Source organism: Panthera leo, chromosome C1, assembly GCF_018350215.1.
Source record: "Panthera leo isolate Ple1 chromosome C1, P.leo_Ple1_pat1.1, whole genome shotgun sequence".
In the NCBI taxonomy this organism is placed as follows: domain Eukaryota; kingdom Metazoa; phylum Chordata; class Mammalia; order Carnivora; family Felidae; genus Panthera; species Panthera leo.
In genome coordinates, this window is record NC_056686.1 from 125621136 (window position 1) to 125644481 (window position 23346).

Sequence of the window (23346 nt, forward strand, 5' to 3'; positions counted from 1 at the left end):
TGGAGCATGCAACTCTTGGTCTCAGGGTTGTGAGTTCAAGCCCCACAATGAGTGTACAGATTACTTAAAAATAAAGTCTTTAAAATATATACATATGGGATATATATATATATATATATGTGTGTGTATATATATATATATATACATATATATATATATATATATATATATATATATATATGTATATATATATATATATATATATAGGATCAATTGCAACATGTCATTCTAAGGAATACAGAACCCTTATTTTGTCTAAAGATATCAGCATGCTTTATTGAATAAATACTTGCTTCTTATATTTGAGAATTATATATTCAGTTATTTTAAGAAGGGAGGATGGGGGGGGCGCCTGGGTGGCTCAGTCAGTTAAGCGTCCGACTTCAGCTCAGGTCACGATCTCGCGGTCCGTGAGTTCGAGCCCCGCGTCAGGCTCTGGGCTGATGGCTCAGAGCCTGGAGCCTGCTTCCGATTCTGTGTCTCCCTCTCTCTCTGCCCCTCCCCCGTTCATGCTCTCTCTCTGTCTCAAAAATAAATAAAACGTTAAAAAAAAAATTTAAAAAAAAAAAAAAAAAAAAGAAGGGAGGATGGGGGTTGATTTGCAACTTTAAGAAACCCAATAGCGACACCTGCTGGAGAAAATGTCAGAATACATTTTGAATTCATTAAATCTTTAACATTTTAGATCAGTTTGTTTCTATTAACTGGAAGGAATTTGTTATTTTATCATAGGAGTGCTTGTAATATGTTAATATAATTGTATTTAGAGGAGGTTCTTTGATGCTCTATATAAAATTTTTTTTCAGGATAAAGTCATTTTGGGAACTGATTACCCCTTTCCACTAGGGGAGCTGGAACCTGGAAAATTAATAGAGTCCATAGAAGAATTTGATGCAGAAACAAAGGTATATGCCGTTTACTTCATGGTCTTTTCCCTGAGTTTTTCTGCTCTAATTCTTTGGTTTCAGAGTATGTACTTTGATACGTGACAACAAAGAACAAGGGAAATATTACACCTAATATTCCTAGAACTGTTATTGGAAATAGCAAAACTGTTAAAGAGCAAAGGAAGATGTGGTTTATATATGTGTGTGTGTGTACACACACACACACACATATATATTACTCAGCCATAAAAAAAGAATGAAATCTTGCCTTTTGCAATAACATGGATGGAGTTAGAGTATAACGCTAAATGAAATGAGTCAAAGACAAACACCATTTAGTCATATATGGAATTTAAGAAACAAAACAAATGAACAAAGCAGAAAAAAAAGAAACCAAAAAACAGACTCTTAACTATAGAGAACAAACAGATGGTTACCACAGTGAGGTAGGTTGGGGGATGAGTAAAACACGTAAAAGGGATTAACAGTACAACATCTTGATGAGGACCAAGTAAAAACTACTGAACCGCTATATTATACACCTGAAACTAATACAACAGTGTACGTTAACTAACTGGAATTCAAATTTTTTTAACTACTTTTTTAAAAAGCTGAAAGCCAACCTAGTACAACTAAATTCATAAAGCAGAGAAAGAAAACTGTCAAGAAGCGTATCACAATAACACATTTATGTTTACATGTTAGATGAATAAGAAAAATGCCTAAGTTTTTCCTTTAATATTTCTGTAACAAATCTACCAATCTCAAAAATTGTAATGATTCCCATTATTTGGATCTTAAGACTAAAGTCTTGATTAACAGAACTCAAAGAACCAGAACTCTCAAGTAACAATTTTCTTCTTTCGGCATTTGACTTTTAGGGTGGGTAAATGATACTAAAATGTGCTATAATGCTGCCACTGCCTATTCTGCCCTTTAGGCTTATGAAGTCAGATGAGTTTATAATGAGACGCTGTGTCCCCAGATCCCCTCTCCTTTGTCATCCTCTTCCCTTCCTCACCCCTACCCCTCAACAGAACAAGTTCTTCCTAAGGGCCTCACCATTAATCACAACTGGGGTCAAGGGTGGCCAAAGATGAAGACATAGGGACAATTATTAACTAGGAAACTTCAGACTGCTTTCTACAGAAAGTCTCCCCTTTGCCACTTACCCGTCGTAAAGCACTGAAAGTCTTGGATTGTTAAATATTCACTTATTTAAAGTAGGAAGCACGGTGCCTAGGTGGCTCAGTTGGCTAAGTGTCTAACTCTTGATTTTAGCTTAGCTCATGATCTCGCGCTTGGTGGGTCTGAGCCCCACATTGGGCTCTATGCTGACAGCGTGGAGCCTGCTTGGGATTCTCGCTCTCCCTCTCTCTCTGCCCCTCCCCGACTCAGGCACATCCACTCTCTCTCTCAGAATAAACATTTAAGTTAGCTTAAAAATAAATAAACAGGGGCGCCTGGGTGGCTTGGTCGGTTAGGCATCCGACTTCGGCTCAGGTCATGATCTCACGGTCAGTGAGTTCGAGCTCCGCGTCGGGCTCTGTGCTGACAGCTCAGAGCCTGAAGCCTGTTTCAGATTCTGTGTCTCCCTCTCTCTCTGCTCCTCCCCTGTTCATGCTCTGTCTCTGTCTCAAAAATAAATAAACGTTAAAAAAAAAAAAAAATTAAAAAAATAAAAAAATAAATAAATAAATAAATAAATAAACAAAGTAGGAAGCTGTATGTAGTAAGGGTTTTTTTTTTTATTTTTCTTTTTGCAACAAACATTGAAAATGAAAAACTTTCTATAAAGGTAACCAAAATTAAACTGAAATCAAATTATCCTAAGTATCCCGATTAAAACTTTAATGGAGGGGCGCCTGGGTGGCTCAATCGGTTAAGCATCTGACTCTTGATTTTGGCTCAGGTCAAGATCTCACAGTTCGTGGGTTCAAGCCCCACACCTGGCTCTGCACTGACAGTGTGGAGACTGTGTGGGATTCTGTCTCCTTCTCTCTCTGCCTCTCCCCTGCTTGTGCTCTCTCTCTCTCTCAAAAAAAGTTAAAAAAAAAAAAAAAAAAAAAAAAAAAGAACTTACAAAACTTTAATGGAATAATAACTACTATTATTTTATACCTCTAGTTTTTTAATTTTATGTGCTATGATGTTTTTTAATATTTCTTTATTTATTTTGAGAGAGAAAGTATGAGCAGGGGTAGGGGCAGACAGAGTGGAGAGAATCTCAAGCAGGCTCTGCACTGTTAGCATGGAACCCACCATGGGTTCAAGATCATGACCTAAGCCAAAATCAAGAGTCAGTCACTTAACCAACTGAGCCACCCAGGCGCCCCCATGCTTATGACTTTTAAGGTCAAAGTTTTTAAAAACTCTTGCATGAAAATTTTACACTGTCACAAATTCATGACATTCCTTAAAAGACTGCTCACTGTAACACTGTTTATAATAAAAGACTGAAAAGAATCTATAGGGGAATAAACAATAATATATCCATACAATGGAATGTATAAAAAAAATTAAAAATCAATTTCCAAGATATATTAAGTTTAAAAAGCAAGGTACAAAACAACACATATAGTGTACTTCCATTTGTGTATAATATACTAACCATTTATGAAAAAACCTATATACCTAAATACAAGTATTTGCTTATATATGCATAAATACCTTTGGGAAAAACAGACAAGAAACTAATAACTCTGGGAAGAAAAAGTACTGGTTGGGTGGCAGTAGTGAAAGGAAGCGTCCATTTTGTATCTTTCTAATTTTGAGCCATATGAAGGTAAATCTCACTAAAACATTTTTTAAATGAAATAAATAAACCCATTTGATGACCATAACAACACTGGGAGGTAGACAGGTAGTTGCATTCCAGTATGCAGATGCAGAGGAGGAAAACAAGATTTGGATGCTGGGTGATTTACCAAAGGCAATATTAACCATTGGATTATAGCACATGGACCCAATCCCAAATCCAACACGCCAAAATGTATCTTCTTCAAACGGTAGTTGGTCCCAACCTATTTGTAAAGGTAAAGCACATAGTTTCTCAGAGCAGCAAGAGTCACTTCTAAAAGCTTTCTTTAGAGGGAATGGTCCAAGTGTGGATCAAGGAAGAACCCTGAATAAGAGGTCCCTGCTCAAATCACCCACTCTCCAAGGCTGTTTGAGAACCCTGAAGCCGTTAAGATACACTGAAATGCATTAATATCCACAAATGTTACACAACTCCATACATTTCCTTCCATTCTTGCCTGCCCTTTGCAAGCTGGACGTATATCAATTAGGGTATCACAAAAGTTACCCCTTAAGTCACAGGAGTTTCTTTGTGGAGCTGACCTAGTCTATAACTGGGAAGAAAGTGAAGAAAAATTTCAGAGTCCTTTTCTCATCTGAAATCTATAAATATACATACTTGTACCATATTCTGAGGTGCTTCATCTGTCACTTTTCTTGTACCAAAAGAGCTTACCTTTTATTCAGGGCCATGTGAAGGGATAACACATATGCCTAGAAACTGGAGGATGGCTACAAGATTTCTGGGCACTGTTTCCAGCTCTCCTGTCCCACAGACCTACAGTGTACCTTTTCTCTATGCAGTTGACCTTTGAACAACACTGAGTTAGGGATGCTAACTCCTACATCAAAATTCATGTATAACATTTGACCCCCCAAAAGCTTAACTACAAATAGCCTGCTGTTGACCACAAGCCTTACCAATAACACAGTCAATTAACACATATTTTGTATATTACATGTATTATACACCGTAATGTTACAATAACACCTAACTTTTTAAAAAACTTTTCAGTACTTTTAGGTTACACAGTTTGCGAGTTTTTCCAAATTGTCACAAATCTCAAAAAATTTTTCCAATATATTTATTCAAAAAAAATCCAAATGTAAGTGAACTTACACAGTTCAAACTCCTGTTGTTCAAGGGTCAACTGTATTTGCCTCTAAATAGTCCTTGAAACCCACTAGAGGGTCCTGCAGAGGTTTCCAAAGAAAGGCGTTTTTTCCTAAGAGAGCTCTCCCCCCTTATAATTCTCCTTTGTTCCCATGACCAAGTTTGAAACAGATTTCAAATAGTGGGGCAAAACAGGGGTCAAGAGATTCATTGTTTAACTTGCTAATATTTTTCTCTCACATTGGGAAATTCATCTTTTAAAAACCTGATAAAGACACTCAATAAGTATTTTAAAACAACCATTAAATAATGCTTAAAAAAAAAACCTTGGGGCACCTGGGTGGCTCAGTTGGTTGAGCATCCCACTCTTGACTTCAGCACAGGTCATGATCCCAGGGTCATGGGATTGAGGCCCACACTGGGCTTCTGGCTGAGTGTGGAGACTGCTTAAGATTCTCTCTCTCTCTCTCTCTCTCTCTCTCTCTCTCTCTGTCCCCCCCCCCCCCAAAAAACAAAACAAAATAAAATAAAATAAAACTTTTTTTTCTTTTGCAGGATAGACTCAAAGCTGGCAATGCCCTAGCATTTTTGGGTCTTGAGAGAAAACAATTTGAATGACTTGCATTTACTACAAAGACAAACATTCAAGAAGATATTTTTGTTTTTAAATATGTATCACACATGCATTACTAAAATCTTATTTTGAACTATTTTATCCAGAAATAGGATATACACAAATGTTCTAAATTATTCATAACAAAAATGAGTCACAGAATTTGTTTTCATTCTGAAAAGCAATATATTATTTCATGTGCAAATCAAAAATGATTTTCCCAGCGCTTTTTAAATTAATGGCAGAAATAAAAACCAAATGTCATTCATGATTTATATGGAGAAAGACCAAAACCAGACTCATCCTGGAGGGCTGAGGTAGGTTCTCCACTTTGAGCAAGTATATGTGAATGGGGCCCAAATAACCTGTTTTCATTCACTTTTAACACCTTCCATTGGTCCACGACTGGACTGGGAATGCTTTAGAGTCCAAAAAAATAAGTGATATGTACACACACACACACATATACATACATACATATATACACATATATACATACATACATACATATATATATAATATATCCCATAATCCGTAGAGAGTTTATAGTCCAATTAAAGAGGCAAGACACATGTTCATGGAATAATTACTAAGCAATATATTAGGAGTTATAGAAGTTTCATTAAGAAAAATTCATTTGGATTCAAACTGGAGCAGATCTGCACAGAAGTTGGGCTGAGTCTCTAAGGATAGAAAGGCTTGTTCAGAGTTGGAGGATGGGAAATAGACAAAGGGGCAAAACTATAAGAACAGGGGTTTCAAACTGAATGAGAACTTACCTATTCTGGAAAACAGTTCCAGTCTATAATTTACCTTTACCAGAAGCTCTTTTAATTTAAAATACTGAGCAAAATGTGTAAAGCTAGTTATGGAGATTGAGCAGAGTGATGATACCAGGGTAGCCTTATTCTACTTACTTCATTTATGGTGGTCTCATCTGGGCTGCTGAAAATGAACTTGGTCTTGGAGGGGTGATAAACATCTGTGGTTCATGTACCTCTGGCTGAATTCTAAAAACCAAATATAATTTTTTCAAAATTACCCTCTTGCCTTGTATTCATTCATAGTTCTTTTCCCTTCCATTAGTTCAGAAAGCCAAGAGTTCAGTATTGGCATGTAATTTTTAAGTTTTTTTGAAAAGTCAATACATGAATATATTAGAAGAGTTCAAAAAGATCAAATTCAACCTATCCTAAAAGGAACCCATTTTAACTGTTTTTTTGGATATTCTTGCAGAGATCATCTAGGACAATACAAGTACTTACATGTGCAGATTCCTTTGTTCATTTTACCCAGACAGTGGCATCTTGCTTGTTTTTTCTACTAAATACCTTGGTGACCATTCCACATTTAAGCTGCCTTCTTTTTATAACAGTCTATCTTCGTTGATGAGTTTGGATGCATTCTAAAGCTCTACAATTAAACTCAGCCCCCACGTTTTATGTCTTTCATACCACAGTTTACATCTTTTCATCTTATGTATCCATTAACAAATTATTATAGTTACAGTTAATAATGCTTTTCTTTTAACCTTCACACAAGATTTAGAAGTGATTAACCCAACACCTTTGCAACATTAGATTATTATGATTTTTACTACATACTTACCTTTATCAGTGAGATTTATATTTTCATATGTTTTCTTGTTACTAATTAGTACCCTTTAATTTCAGCTTAAAGAAGTCCCTTTAACATTTCGCGTAAGGCCAGTCTAGTGGTGAGGAGCTCCTTGAGATTGTCTTTGTCCAGAAAATTCTTTATCTTTCAATTCTGAAGGACAACTTTGCCAGGCATTCTTAGTTGACAGTTTTGTTTTGTTTCCCTTTCAACACTTGGATGCCTTCTTCCTTTTACTAGCTGAACAGTATTACATTGCAATTCAATTCAAGGACAGTCATGCTTCCACTCTTTTGCAGTGATAAACTACTACTAAGAACACCCTTATGACATAAAAATGTTGAAAATCTTTTCATATGCTTATTTGCCATCTGTATATCTTCTTTGTGAGATGTGGGTTCAGATCTTTTACCCAGTTTAAAAGTGGGATGTTTTCGTCTCAACAAAGTGGGTTTAGAGGAAACATACCTCAACCTAGTAAGAGCCATATATGAAAAACCCACAACCAACATCATACTCAATGGTGAAAAACTGAAAGCATTTCCTCTAAGGTCAGTATCAAGAGGATACCCACTCTCACTACTTTTATTCAACATAGTCCTCAAAGTCCTAGCCACAGCTCAGACAACAAAAAGAAGTAAAAGCCATGCAAATTGGTAAGGAAGAAGTAAAACTCACTATCTGCAGATCTTATATATAGAAAACCCTAAAGACTCCACCAAAAAACTATTAGAAACTGATAAAAAATAAAATATCCAAGAATAAACTTAACCAAGAGGTAAAAGACCTGCACTGTGAAAACTATAAAACACTGACACAAACAAAAGGAAAGCTATTACATACTGATAGAGTCCAAGAATCAACATTGTTAAAATGTGCATACTACCCAAAGCAATCTATAGATTTAATGCAATCCCTATCAAAGGTAACAGCACTCCAGATGATCTTATGTGTTAACTTGCCTCAAGATAAAACATTCCTTACTTGCTGACCTGAGTCCCTTGATCTGTAACAGAACTAATTTACTTTCTTTGAGATTTGCAGACCACTGATCTTGAGGAATAAGGACCAGAACTTTCCCAGGTCACAGAAGCCAGCAATTCTGTTTGAAGCCACCTTGGCTTTCTCATTAGACTAAAATTTTTTTAGCAAAATGTTTTTCTTTTTTTAGGCCACACAAATGATTTTACTGACCTTTCATTGTTATCTATAAACCCAGCCCTTCTCTGCAGAAAGAACAGAGTACTACTGCATATCATGAAACAAGAACCAGACTCTGTTGCACAACCCACAAACACTGAGATAACTTTTGTAGCAGGCATCAAGTCTTCATATAATCAAGAAAGGTTGCAGGCCACTGCACTCTGTTTGCTGATTAACCACCCTAAACCTCTTTAAAAACTCCTGCTCCAGGCAGAAACCTCAGAGTTGGCTTTTGTTTTGTTTTTTTTTAATTTAAAGTTTTATTTAGTGGGGTGCTTGGGTGGCTCAGTTGGTTAAGTCACGATCTCATGGTTTGTGGTCCTTGTGTCAGGCTCTGTGCTGACAGCTCAGAGCAGGGAGCCTGCTTCAGATTTTCTCTCTGCCCCTCCCCCACTCACTCTATCTATCTCTATCTCTTGCATGTGCACGCTCTCAAAAAATAAACATTTAAAAAATAAAATAAAGATTTATTCATTAATTTTGAGAGGGAGAGATAGAGTGTGAGTGGGGGAGGGGCAGAGAGAGGAAGACAGAGAATCCCAAGCAGGCTCCACACTGTCAACACAGAGCCCAACTCAGGGCTCGATCTCACTGACCACGAGATGATGACCTGAGCCAAAGTTGGACACTTAACCAACTGAGCCACCCAGAGGCCCCTCGGAGTCAGCTTTTGGACAAGAGTTCACCTTCTCCTCAGGTTGCCAGCCTTCAGATTAAAGCTCAAATTCCTTTCTAATCAAAATTTGTCTCTTGAGTGGCACCTGAGTGGCTCAATCAGTTGAGTGTCCAACTCTTGATTTCAGCTCAGGTAATGATCTCACAGTTCATGGGATCCATCCCTATGACCAGAGCTGCATTGACAGTGGGGAGCGTGCTTGAGATTCTCTCTCCCTCTCTCTCTCTCTGCTCCTCCCCTGGTCATGCACATGCGCTCTCTCTCTCTCAAAATAAATCAATAAACTTTTAAAAAACAAACGAAAAAATTTGCTCTTGAGTAATGGCTTTTCAAGCAATGGGCAGCCGAACTTGCTGGAGGTATCACAATCCCAAATTTCAAGATACACTACAAAGCTGTAGTAATCAAAACAGTATAAAAAATGGACACATAGATCAATGGAACAGAATAGAACCCAGAAATAAACTCATGCTTACAAGGCATGAGGCAAAAATATACAATGAGGAAAAGACAATCTCTTCAATAAACAGTTCTGGGGAAACTGGACAGCTACATGCCAAAGAATGAAAGTGGACAACTTTCTCACACCAGACACAAAAGTGAACTCAAACTGGATTCAAGATCTGAGATCATAAAACTCCTAGAAGAAAATATAGGCACTAATCTCTTGGACATCAATCTCAGCAACATCTTTGTATGTATGTCTTCTCAGGTAGAGGAAACAAAAGCAAAAATAAACTACTGGGACCACATCAAAATAAAAAGCTTTTGCATTGTGAAGGAAACCACCAAAAAAACAAAATGAAGATATTTGCAAATGATATATCCAATAAGGGGTTAATATCCAAAATAAATGAAAAACTTATACAAGTTTACACCAATAATAATAATAATATAATAATAATAATAAAATTCCAATTAAAAATAGGCAAAGGAAAAAACATTAAAAAAATTTTTTTAAATGCTAAGGGGCTCCTGGATGGCTCAGTCAGTTAAGTGTCCGACTTCAGCTCAAGTCATGATCTCACAGTCCGTGAGTTCAAGCCCCGCATTGGGCTCTGTGTTGACAGCTGAGAGCTTGGAGCCTGCTTCAGATTCTGTGTCTCCCTCTCTCTCTGCCCCTCCCCTGCTCATGCTCTGTCTCTGTCTCGAGAATAAATAAAAACATTAAAAAAAAATTAAAAATGGGCAAAGGACCTAAATAGTCATTTTTCCAAAAAAGACAGATGGCCAACAGACACATGAAAAGATGCTCAACATCACTAATCATCAAGAAAATGCAAACCAAAGCCACAATGAGACATCAACTCATACCTGTCATAATGGCTAATATTAAAACCACAAGAAATAGGGGTGTCTGGATGGCTCTGTTGCATCCAACTTTTTATTTCATCTCAGGTCATGATCTCACGGTTCATGAGATCAAGCTCCGCATTAGGTTCTGCACTATCAGCAAAGAGCCTGCTTAGGATTCTCTCTCCCTTTCTCTGCCTCTCCCCTCCTTGCACATGTGCTCTCTCTAAAAATAAAAAATAATTTAAAAAAAAAAAAAGAACAAGTGTTGGTGAGGATGTGGAGAAAAAGGTACCCTTATGTAGTATTGGTGGGCATGTAAACTGGTACAGCCACTGTGGAAAATGGTACGGAGGTTCCTCAAAAAGCTAAAAATACGGGAATGCAAGCTGGTGCAGCCACTCTGGAAAACAGTATGGCAGTTCCCCAAAAAACTAAAAACAGAACTACCCTACGACCCAGAAATTGCACCACTAGGCATTTATCCAAGGGATACAGGTGTGCTGTTTCAAAGGGACACATGCACCCCCATGTTTATAGCCGCACTATCAACAATAGCCAAAGTATGGAAAGAGCCCAAATGTCCATCGATAGATGAATGGATAAAGAAGATGTGGTATATACATAAAATGGAGTGTTACTCGGCAATCAAAAAGAATGAAATCTTGCCATTTGTAACTATGTGGATGGAACTGGAGGGTATTATGCTAAGTGAAATTAGAGAAAGACAAAAATCATATGACTTCACTCATATGAGGACTTTAAGACACAAGAAAGATGAAAATAAGGGAAACAAAAATAATATAAAAACAGGGAGGGGGACAAAACAGAAGAGACTCATAAATATGGAGAACAAACTGAGGGTTACTGGAGGGGTTGTGGGGGGGGGATGGGCTAAATGGGTAAGGGGCACTAAGGAATCTACTGCTGAAATCATTGTTGCACTGTATGCTAATTTGGACATAAATTTAAAAAAATTAAAAATAAAATTTTTTAAAAAAGCTAAAAATATAGGGTGCCTGGGTGGCTCAGTCATTTGAGCATCCGACTCTTGATTTTGGCTCAGGTCATGATCTCATAGTTTGTGAGTTCGAGACCTTCAGGGCTCCATGCTGACAGTGAGGAGCCTGCTTGGTAGACTCTCTCTCTCGCTCTCTCTCTGCCCCTCCCCTGCTCTCTGGCATGCACCCTCTCTCTCAAGCTAAACTTAAAAAAAAAAAAAAGGGGCGCCTGGGTGGTGCAGTCGGTTAAGCGTCCGACTTCAGCCAGGTCACGATCTCGCGGTCGTGAGTTCGAGCCCCGCGTCAGGCTCTGGGCTGATGGCTTGGAGACTGGAGCCTGTTTCCGATTCTGTGTCTCCCTCTCTCTCTGCCCCATCCCCGTTCATGCTATGTCTCTCTCTGTCCCAAAAATAAATAAAAAAACGTTGAAAAAAAAAATTAAAAAAAAAAAAAAAAAAGTTAGATGGGGCACCTGGGTGGCTGAGTTGGTAAGCATGCGACTTCAGCTCAGGTTATGACCTCACAGTTTGTGAGTTAGAGCCTCGCGTCGGGCTCCTTGCTGACACTCAGAACCTGGAGCCTGTTTCAGAGTCTGTGTCTCCCTCTCTCTCTGCTCCCTCCCCTGTCCATGCTCTCTCTCTCTCTCAAAAATAAATAAAACATTTTTAAAAAGTTAAAAATAAAAGTACCCCATGATCTAGTAGTTCCACTACTAGGTATTTACCCAAAGAAAATGAAAACACTAATTTGAAAAGATACATGCACCCCTATGTTAATTGCAGCATTATTTACAATAGCCAAGATATGGAAGCAATCCAATCACACGTCTATGGATGAATAAAGACATCAAGTGTGTGTGTGTGCACACACACACAATGATATATTACTCAGCCATGAAAAAGAGTGAGACCTTGCCATTTGCAACAACAGAGATGGACATAAAGGGTGTTTTGCTAAGTGAAATAGACTAAGACAAATACAATTTCACTCATATTTGGAATCTAAAAAAACAAACAAAACTCTTAAATACAGAGAACAAACTGGTGGTTTCCAGAGGGGAGGTTGGTAGGGGGATGGGTGAAATATATAAAGGGGATTAAGAGATACAATTTTCCAGTTATAAAATAAGTCAGTGAGATAGAGTACAGCATAGGAAATACAGTGAATAATATTGCAATAACATACAGTAACAGATAAAAAAACTTATTGCAGTGAGCATTGAGTAATGTATAGAATTGTTGAATCTACATGTTCTATGGCTAAAACTGATATATGTTAATTATGTTTCAATTTTTTAAAAATTGGGATGTCTTACTGTTGAATTCTAAGAGTTCTTTTATATTTTGGATATAAGTATTTTATCAGACACGTGTTTGCAGATTTTTTCATATTTTTATTTCCTTTGCAGGGTCATTTGCAGAGCAAAGGTCTTTAATTCTAGTGAAATCCAACTTAATCTTTTCTTTCATGGATCATGCTTTTGGTGTTTTATGTGAAAACAACTGCCAAACAAAAAAAAAAAAAGGTCACCTAGTCTTCTCTTGTGCCATCTTCTAGAAGCTTTATAGTTTTGCATTTTACATTTAGGGATATGATCTATTTAGAATTAATTATTGTGAACAGTGTGAGGTCTGTGTGTAGCTTTTTTTTGCATATGAATATCCAGTTTTTCTAGCATCATTTGTTGAAAAGACTATCCTTTCTCAATTATATTGCTTTTGCTCCTTTTTCAAAAATCAGTTGACCATTTTTGTGGGTCTATTTCTGGGTTCCCTATCCTGTTTCATTGATCTATTCTTTTGCCAATATATGCTGTCTTACTGTAGCTTTGAGATCAGGTAGCGTCCGTCCAACTTCTTCAGATTGTGCTGGTTTTGGACAGTCTTTTGCCTTTCTGTATAAACTGCAGAATCAATGTGTTGATATCTACAAAATAACTTGCTAAAATTTTTATTGAGATTGCGCTGAATCTATAGATCAAGTTGGGAAGAATTGACATCAAATGATAGTGTCTTCCAATCCATAAACCCAAAATATTCTTCTTTTTATATCTTCTTTGATTGCCTTAGAGTTTTGCAGTTCTACACATAGATCCTGTAACATATTTTAGATTCATACCTATTAATTTTTATAAATGGTATTGTGCTTTAAATTTCAAATACCAATTGGACATTGCTGGTATATAGGAAAGCAAATGACTCCTGGGTAATAACTGTGTATCTTAAAATCTTGCAATAATCACTTGTTCCATTTTTTTTCAATACTTTGAAATTTCCTACAAAAAAGTATGCTATCCCTCAACATATTTTTTTTCCTTCTCAATCTGTTCAGTTTTTACTTACCTTTCTTACTGTATTAGCAAGGATTTCCAGTACAATTTTGAAAGGTGTGATGAGAGGGGACATCTTTGCCTCAGTAGGAAAGCTTCTAGTTTCTCACCATTAATTATGATACTAACAGGAGGGTTTTTACAAATTTTCTTCAACAAGTTGAGAAGTTCTCTTATATTCTTAGTTTGAGTTTGTATCATAACGAGTGTTGGGGGTAAGCACCTTATAAATGGTGCTTTAAATCAATCTATCCCAGAACTTCTCTAAGCAGGGACAGATGTGAAGCAAGCAATGTAGGTAAGAGATAAAGTTACGCAGACAACTGTTACAAACTGCCTACTGCAACCAAATCAATAGCTCTATATTGAATATGTAACCGATACAGCCAAAGCCAAAATACGGCAATACACTGCACATAGGCTAAGCCCCCAAACGAGGACAAAGGCTGGGAGCATTAATAAGAAACTCACTTAAAAGCATTATCGCTTGCTTTTTAGAAATACTTCTGCCTGTTCTATGTAGTCTTTGCCAAATAAAGTTATTTATTTATTTATGGGAGCAAGAGAGCACACGCGAGTGGGGAGGAGGCAGAGGGAGTGAGAAAATCCCAAGCAGGCTCTACACTGTCAGCACAGAGCCCAAGGTGAGGCTCCATCACAAGTACCTCAGGATCATGACCTGAGCTGAAATCAAGAGCCCAATGCTCAAAGACTGGGCCACCCAGGTGCCCCCAAATAGTTACAATTTAGAAGATACATTTTATTCACAGGCCAATATACAATGGCTCAGAGTCTGAGACCTATCTACTCGCGGAAAGAAACTCTACTGCAGTAGTCGCTTACAAAGGCGGAAGAGATTAATCAATTGATACATGTGGTGTTAGTCTTAACCACTAAGCAAAAATTTTACCTTGTACTGTTTCTCCTTTTACTTTGTTTTCAATCACAGCGTGGTTTAAAAACACGCTACCGAAATCTCGTTTAAAAAAGCTCTTACACTTTCTAACTGGATACCTTTTGGCCCAGAAATCACAAAAATAAACCCCACGGCCTAAGTGGCTGTGGACAACAAAGAGGGGAAAAAAAAGCACTCAAGCACAACACACAGGTGGAGCGCTGTTACTCATGCACTCTTCCCAGGTGCGTCCTCCGCAGAGCCGCCCGAAAGCAGAGGCTTTCCGTCGTGGACACTTTTCCAACTCGGGGAAATGCCTACGAGACTGCGCAGACCAAAACGAGGAAAGTGGAAGTTGCGGCGTGCGGCTGGAGAAGGGTACGGCTTTTCTCCCTTTCAAACGCCACCAGACTCCCAGCCCGAGACGCCACCGGGACTTCAAAGTCCACGCCCAGGCCTCACGGCACAACCGCCCGCCCGCTTCCCTCTCTACGCGACCTCTAGCCAGCCCCTTCCCTCCTCTCCTCCCCGCCCCTTCACCCAGCCAATCCTAGACCCAGCGTCCCTCGCGCCGACCTTTTCCTTCCGAGCAGACCCCCACCTCCAGGCGCCTCCAAATGACAAGCGGCGCGGGGCATTGTGGTCCCGTGCGTAAGAGCGAGGCCCGGGGCAGGAAAAAGAAAGCAAAAGACTAGGGCGAGGCGGCAGGGCGGCCCCGCGCACGCGCACGGGCAGCGACAAGAGTAAAAAGGGGCGGTGCGTGTTCTACGGCGAGCGGACTGGGGCGGGGTCGCGCGGCCTTGGCGGGGAGTCCGCGAGCCGGGAGGGGAGGGGGGTGGGTGAGGGAGCGGGCGGAGGAGGAAGTGTCATGGCGTCGGGCCGTGGAGCTTCTTCTCGCTGGTTCTTTACTCGGGAACAGCTGGAGAACACGCCGAGCCGCCGCTGCGGAATGGAGGCGGATAAAGAGCTCTCATACCGCCAGCAGGCGGCCAACCTCATCCAGGACATGGGACAACGTCTCAATGTGTATCCTTTCCTGTTCTTGGCCCTCCGCCGCTCACGCCCTGTCCCCCCTCACTATTCTCCCGGTCGCCTGTTCTCCGGGCCTGGTGCCCCGCAAACATGGCGCCGCCGCCTCGGCCTTCGCTGAGACTCGCCCGCGCCGTAAGGGAAGGCGGGCTTGGGCTCGGGAGGCCGAAACCGGCCAGTGAAGGAGGGGAGGAGAGGAGTCCTGGAATGCGGGCTAGGAGACTGCGTTGTGTAATCTGTTTGGGGCCGCGCGTGGTGGCGGCGGGGGATGGGAAGGCCGCCGAGGCCAGGGGGGAATTTTAGGGATTATCGCAGAAAAGAGGCAGCTATTTCCACTTCTCGTCGGAGAAGGGGCCGAGAAGTAGAAGGGTTACCGATGCTGAAAGGCGTGAAGTCTTCTCCGCAGCTTCTCCCCGCGTTCCTCGCTGGTTTGATGGCGGGTCTCATACCTTGGGAGCTCACTGGAGGTCTTTATGTTCTTGGCGTGGTTTTGTATGGATGTGCGCGCGCGCATTTCAACTGTCTGATGCTGAGTTTAGTGAGTCGTAGCCATTGATAAATCCTTCCCGGGCTGGCTTAATAGCAATATTGGAGTGAAATGCTCAGCACTTATTATAGTTGGCGTCGAGCCTACCATCACCACCACCCTGCGGGGTTTTGTTTTATGTGTATAGTTTTGGGGTTCGTTTTGAGTGAACTGTAAGCATTGGAAAAATACCGTAGGTGGGGAATTTTCCATCAAAATTGTTTTGGAAATTAGGTCCTGTTTTTCTCGGCTATTTCCTAAATGTTACGTTCCAGCTCTCAGCTTACAATAAACACTGCGATTGTTTATATGCACAGGTTTTATATGCACCATTCTTTCACCAAATTCAGTAGAAATGTAAGTACTATCTTATAGCTTGTTTCTACCATAACCAAATTTTGAAGTAAATCGATACGCATAAAAAAGTTGGTCGTGGATTTCACTTTTGATTTAGTGTTCTAAGGTAACAGCGAATGTAAACCGTGTGATAAACGTTTTGGTTGAAATGCAAAATGTTTCTAGTTTTTTAATTTGTGATGACAAGCTGCTGGGCACTTTGTTAGGCTTTGCCAGGTTTTTGAGATAAAAGGTAAATAAGAAACATTTACTCTAACAGTTATGACATCGGTATTCATTTAAATTTTATAGTTAACATTTGAATAATTTTAAATAGTAATGTACAGTGTAATTTGGCCTAGTCATTCTGTTGTACATCTTAATTGTATTGGATTCATTGTTTCAAATATTGTGAATTGGGCTTAATTTAATTCAAACATTCTTTTGAAATGATCCTTTGAAAATTAAATGTTTAGCAGAAACATTTGATTTGCTAACAGTAATTTCTTATGGTGTCAGCATTCCTATTTATCGCAGTATTTGTTGTCTCCTTAAGTTTTTGGTGACCTAAACGTCAAATTTTCCTTCAAACAAAATGGCAGAGGTGTGTATAATTAGTTTTGAAGTAAAACTTATTCTCCAGTACTAAAGAATGTAACCTGCAACCTGTAAATCTTGAAAAGTCGAGTAATGCTGTTTAGTTGAAAATTTTATTTTAATTTGTGAAAGGTGTGAGTTTGGTCTTTTTTTCAGAGTAACTTGCATACTGTGTTGCATCTGTTAACAGAAAGTTGCATATTGTTTAAACATACTTAACCTTGTCGTAATTCTCACTATATTTTTTGCTCTTTTTATCACAGCTATTTTTAGAATGTTATTCTGAAAGGCGTGTGTAGAAAAAATAGACTGTGGAAGACTATGCTATTGGTAGATTGTTATTAGGACCTTTTTGCTAAGAAAACAGTCTTTGAAAAGGTCCATAAAATATTTTCTTTTTTCTATTTGGAAGGAACAGCTTCATAGCTTAGATTGATTCCTGTTGTAATCTCTTCTGATCATAAGTGATTTGGTTTATCTGATTGTCACAGAGGTTTATCTTGTTTGAACAGTATATGTGTTTGTATACATTTTGGTCTCCCGCAGGCTCCTTTGCTTCTCTTTCTCTTTTAAATCTACATGAGTCTTATTCTATTTCCATTTTCCTAGTTATTTCTTGTGCACAGAACTTAGGTCAGTGATAGTGTTATGGAAGAGAGAGGAAGCCTCTTTGGCAATAACAATTTAGATCGAGAGAATTACATTTTTATTAAATTGGCTCCAAAGGCAGTCGTAAACTAATGAATACTAATACAAATGTGGCTTTCCTTAAGTAGCCTTGGAAAATGCTGGTAGAAATCACAAGTCAAAATAGTTCTGGAAATTCTTTATGTGGCTACAGAGGTCTCATTTGCTGAATCAGGCTTACTTTTCTACTTCTAGTAATTATCTCACCACAAGACTATACTTCTCTTTTTGAACCCTCCCTCTTTCATAATTTGTCTCTATGGCCTGGTTGGTGTGCTTTAAAACAGGTATCTTGCTTACAGCCAAAATTCACAGCTTGACCTTTAAATTAAATGGTGAAGCCTGGGTCACTTGCATTCTTTCCCTAATTTACTTAAATGCCATCATTCATTAAAAAGCCAAAGTATTATTTTTATTACCCCACTTAATGCCATATATGTATGAAGGTAAACTTCAGCATTTTACATTAAATTGTTATTAGCAGGATAATTGAAATCTGAAATCTGATGTTAATTTCTATTTTAAAAAGTAACATTGCACCCTTCATATCTAACTGTTGTCTTTTTTACCTTTGCTATTTTATCAAAAGTGGTTTTAATATTTGTATTGGTGCTCTTGCATCAATTGCACAGCCTCACTCTTTTATCTTTTTTTTTCCCTATTCTTTTAGGGTGAAGGGGGTGGTCTCAAATTGAATGTGAGTCACTTTTAAATTCATACTCCCCCACATCATTGGGAAAATTTTTCTTATAGGGTTATAATGGAATGTCATAGTAAACTTAGAAAAAGCATGAGTTTCACCACAAACGGAACACCAGTCAGTAAATTAAACCCTAACAAGCTTAAATTTTGAGATGATAGTTACAAACTTTACCTAGTTTCATAATATATGCATTAATTATATCAAAATATGTTTAATGTTTATGTGGATTTATTGTATTTTCCCACAGCGGCTAATTTAAAAGTAATATCTCCCCTAAAATTTAAGCGCTGTTGTGTTTGAGAATAAAGTCAGTGTGGACATGTGTTGGTGACCCAGAAACTATCTTTGAGTTTTATTGTCAATTTCTCTTGGAGGGTTGGATCACTGTCCACACTAAGTGACTTCTATATGTAACCTAATTAGATAAGTCTACCCTTTGCCCACTGGATGCAGTAAGGTTTATGTAATTGGGGTTAGAAATTAAAGAATGGCCTTACAACGTGAAGCTCAAGATAAATCTGGTGAAGTAGAAAAGCCCTGGCGCCAACAGTATCTCCAAGTTCTATACTGTGGGAGAACATCCTCTCCAGTATCAACCTTAGAATAAATATTGATTCAGTTTCTCTTAGAAACTCTGTTCATTAATTTTGTTAGTCAAGTTTATGATGCATTTGTTTCTTATATTCTAATGAATTGTCTTAAGATGAGATTGTGGAGAATACACTGTTCTCTCTGTATTTTTGATGGTCATGGTCTGTTTTCATACGTCTGTTCTCCAAATCCATGGTCATTTAAATCTCTTTACTTAGTTTTATTGCCTCTGTTTTTGAGCTGCAGCAGTCGGAGCTGTATCCAATATGCCAGATTTAAATGTATTGTAGTTTTTATTTAATGTATTATATTTCTGCTAAGGTCCCAAGAGTATACAGTTAAGGATGGTATTTAGGACTGATGATTTTAAGGCATGACTATAATGATTTCTTTTTTCTTTTTAAATTTTTGTTGTTGTTGTTTTTTAGAGAGAGACAGAGAGCAAGCTGGGGAGGGGCAGAGAGAGGAGGGAGACACAGAATCTGAAGCAGGCTCCAGGCTCCAAGCTGTTAGCACAGAGCCTGATGCAGGGCTGGAACTCACGAACTGTGAGATCATGACCTGAGCTGAAGTCGGACGCTTGACCGACTGAGCCACCCAGGTGCCCCATGACTGTAATGATTTCTAAGATTGCATCATCTATGTCATATCTACATTTCATTTTATACATCTAAGTTAGCTGTACACCTTAAGTGAACTTGTATTTTTGCTTGTGATAAAATTTGATTACCACTTTTTGTTCACAATGTTTATAATCTTAGTTGACTTTTGATTAGTAGATGTCATTTGGAAATTTGCAGATGTTCTTTTTGCATTCCTTTCATCCCCTGTAAAGACTTAAATGAGGAAAGCTATTCTTGTATACATCTAGAGAAGTGCCCACAGTCTCTGTTCTTTAATAATATAGCATTCTGCCATTATAATTATTAATTACAGTCTTTGCAATAGAAATTTATTTAAGACTTTTTTAAAAGTAGGTTTTATCCAGTTTACACTAACTGCTTTTTTATATTCAAATTACTGATGACATTGTCATACACTTGCATTTTGTGAAAGAAAACATTTTGGGGGAATTGGTTAGTTCAAGGCTTTTGTTTATATTTTTACCGTGAAAGCCCTAAATTTCTCTCAAACATAGTAACGTAGATGCAGTTAAATGTAAAAATATCCCCCAACACATCCATTCAGGCTAGAAGGTAAACAATGTAAGGACAGAGTTTTATTTGTTTCCTTCCTTTCTTGGCTTTAGTCACTGTTGTGTCTCCAGTATGTCACATAGAGTAGATAAATGTAGCAGCTATTTGTCAATAAAATGGATCAAATCTTGTTGCTCACAGGTCTGTTGAATGACTCCTTATACATTTTTCTCTGTGTATGTCCTCTCCCCAGTGACAACATTTTAAATGCTTTCTTTTATTTTTAAAAACTAATACAGGTATATGGTAAATGAAAAAGGTAGAAAGGGAATATGATAAACCTCTCTTCAGCTTGAGTAAGCCCACTGCCCTGAAACATTTTCTGTTAACAGTTCTTGTGTGCCCTTTCAGAAATACTTTTTGCTTGTGAAAGCCTATATATATGTATCTTTTTCAGCACAAAAAAAGGGGTTTGTTTTGGTTTCCCAGTTCTTAGATGTGACACAGCTGCTGTGTGAGAGCATATAGAATTGGACTGGTCCTAGTTGGGTTTAGGTGTGGCTACTCCTGGGGAAGTAATTTTTAAGATGGCACCAACTGCTTTTTAATTTAATAAAGCTGTTAATCCAAGAATAATTCTATGTTCAGAATCCATTAATACTACTGGGAAATACTGCAGTGCTGTCCAGTAGAACTTTCTGGGTAATGGAAGTATTTTGTATCTTTTCTGTTCAGAGTGATACTAACCAAGCACATGTTTCCTGGGTTGTAAATTTGAGATTATTAGACTAGATGATTTCTAAGTTTACTTTTCAGCTATCAGTTGCACAGATGCTAAAGTATTATCTTCCTGAAGAAACAGATACAGTTACTGACTTGTCCAAAATCAAAGCAGCCATTATATGATAGGCATTTGAACCTAAATTCCTTGCCTAATCCCATACTGTTCTCACTTTTGTCTGACCCTAGTGTATTTAAGAAATTGGGCAGAGTATTGAAGCTAGTGTTTTCTTTTATTTAAAAAAAAATTTTTTTTTCTTAATGTTTATTTATTTTTGATAGAGGGAGACACAGAGCGCGAGCAGGGGAGGGGCAGGGAGAGAGGGAGACACAGAATCTGAAGTAGGCTCCAGGCTCTGAGGTGTTAGCACAGAGCCAGACACAGGGCTCGAACCCACAAAATGTGAGATCATGACCTTAGCCAAAGTCGGATGCCCAGCCGACTGAGCCACCCAGGCACCCCTGAAACTGGTATTTTTTAAAGAGATGATCAGTAGACAAGTAAATAGTGAAAATATTTTCTCAGATTTTGATCTGCTTACATCAATTGGACAAAATCCAATAAAGTCTTCTTTTGAATTAGGCCCCAAATTCCCCTTTTAGCCCTTTTAGACTTAGCATTTATGCATTGCGCATCCTTCTTTTTCCAGATGGTGCAGTCTCTTCACTTTTCATGTGAATGTGATCTGTCAGGTTTTAAAACAGGTGAAGTTTCAACTCTTCATGAAGCATTCCCAAGATAACTCCACTCTTGTACTTCTTAATTTCTGTCTCTATCTTACTCTTTGGGTCCTATTCACATCCTTTTGTACTCCATCTATTTGGTGTCCTTTATTGCTATAGCATAACTATATTATGCGTTGAAGTTGAAGTAGGTTTTTCTTTTTATTAGAAAATAAAACACAAACATAAAACCACCAAACAAATGAATAGCTGAAAGGCAAACAACCTTGTAACCCAAGAAAGAGAACTTTGCCACCTATCCCAGAAGTGTTTCCATATGCCCCACCCTTATGTCAGACTCTTTCCTCCCTCTACAAAATAACCAGTATCCTTGATGTAGTAATCACTTTCTTCGATTTTGATACAGTTTTACCACCTAATTCTGCACTCTTAAATGCCACAGTTTAATCCTGTGCATTAAATATTTGATTTTTTAAGTCTCAATATATAGGTCTCCCCTCCAGCCTTTTCACTTAAATTTTATCTGTTGAAGAACCTAGGGCATTAGACCGTAGAATTTCCAACTGTCTGCATTTTGTTGATTGTATACTCCTGCTGCAGTTTGTCATGCTCCTTTGTTCTTTAATTCCCTGCAAATTGCCAATTGGATCTAGAAATTTCATCAAACTGACTTTAGATCCCTTTGGCAAGACTGCAGGTGGTTTTATGTTCTTTCATCAGATCCCTAATGTCTTATCGTGTATGATGTTAGTAGCTGTTGATATTCAGTCCCTAGATCCTTTCGTTCATTGTGATACTCTATCATTTCTGGGTTTATTAATTGGAATATTTTTATAATGAAATGCTGTGATTCATCTATTTAGATACCCAGTGGTACGGTTCATAAAGGAAAATACATGATTCTTGCCCTACATTTACCACCTTTGTTGAAATGTGATTCATATACTGTACATTTCACCCATTGAAAAGTGTACAGTTCCATGCAGTTTTTTAGGTGTATTCACAGAGTTGTGTGTGAATTTAAAAATTTTTCATTACCCCAAGAAGAAACCCTACGTTCTTTGGCTGTCTATTCCCATTCTTCCCTCCACCCCCAACCTATTCCAGACGTTTCCTATGAGTGGAATCATACAATATTTGGTCCTTTGTGACTGGCCTCTTTCTCTGACCACATAATGTTTTTAAGGTTTATCTGTGTTGTAGCACATATTAGTACTTCATTTATTTTTCTTGCGGACTACCATTATACCACATTTTATATATCCATTCATCAGTTGATAGACATTTGAGTGATTTGCACATTCTGGCTATTATTTTGCTCCTGTGAACATTTATATATAAGTTTTCAGGGGGATGTATGGTTTTGGATTCTCTTGGTTGCAGGAATAGCATTGCTAGACCATATGGTAATTCTATACCCCAATAATCTTGGATAGCTTCCTCACTGTGTTATAGCACGATGTTCCACGCTCATCTTGTACATTTCCTTCTCCACAGTTGTAATAGCCATTTCTTTCAGAAACCCTCCTTTCTTTTAGTAGGAAGTGGTATTTCAAAAACCAGGAGCTGGATATTAGGGATACTCATTGTTATTGTGTTGGTCTTGTTTGTAGGCATCTTCAGTGAACAGAATGAGGAAATATTTAGTATGGTAAATATATATTCATTATGTACATTGATATGTTAAATGTTTATGATTTACTTACACATTAAATATATAAAGTATACATTAACCAGGCTTGTTTTATCTATTTATTTTAAATGTATTCTTTACCTCAGGAATTTGCTAATTCAAAATAACAGCATTTTTTATTTAACCTGTCTTTTGTACATTTCTGTGACCTTTCACA

General features: G+C 38.1%; 2 protein-coding genes and 1 long non-coding RNA gene across 14 annotated transcripts in view; 2 read left to right on the top strand and 1 right to left on the bottom strand.

The window, feature by feature from the left end:
* ACMSD (aminocarboxymuconate semialdehyde decarboxylase) overlaps nucleotides 1-5583 on the top strand; it is a 55257-nt gene extending 49674 nt beyond the window's left edge. For both annotated transcript variants that reach the window (XM_042948531.1, XM_042948532.1), the window contains 2 exons: nucleotides 807-905; nucleotides 5356-5583. In XM_042948531.1, the coding sequence (XP_042804465.1) occupies nucleotides 807-905; nucleotides 5356-5418 (162 nt within the window). In that variant the 3' untranslated portion in view covers nucleotides 5419-5583. The remainder of the gene's footprint in view (nucleotides 1-806; nucleotides 906-5355) is intronic.
* LOC122225838 overlaps nucleotides 1-15138 on the bottom strand; it is a 65065-nt gene extending 49927 nt beyond the window's left edge. For 2 of the 5 annotated variants that reach the window (XR_006205418.1, XR_006205419.1), the window contains exons 1-2: nucleotides 14443-14973; nucleotides 6331-6423 (exon numbers count right to left, since the gene is read on the bottom strand). This is a non-coding gene — a long non-coding RNA (uncharacterized LOC122225838). Of the gene's footprint in view, nucleotides 1-6330; nucleotides 6424-14442; nucleotides 14974-15003 lie in introns of those variants that run through there. The other 3 variants (XR_006205417.1, XR_006205415.1, XR_006205416.1) reach the window with 3 other exon arrangements.
* A 134-nt stretch (nucleotides 15139-15272) lies between these two features.
* Nucleotides 15273-23346, top strand: part of CCNT2 (cyclin T2) — a 41464-nt gene continuing 33390 nt past the window's right edge. For 3 of the 7 annotated variants that reach the window (XR_006205414.1, XM_042948520.1, XM_042948522.1), the window contains exons 1-2: nucleotides 15273-15453; nucleotides 16258-16339. Coding sequence is in view for 4 of the 7 variants with exons in the window: in XM_042948520.1 (XP_042804454.1) it covers nucleotides 15296-15453; nucleotides 16258-16339 (240 nt within the window). In the remaining 3 variants the exon portion in view is untranslated. Of the gene's footprint in view, nucleotides 15454-16257; nucleotides 16340-18272; nucleotides 18300-23346 lie in introns of those variants that run through there. The other 4 variants (XM_042948519.1, XM_042948521.1, XM_042948523.1 and 1 more) reach the window with 3 other exon arrangements.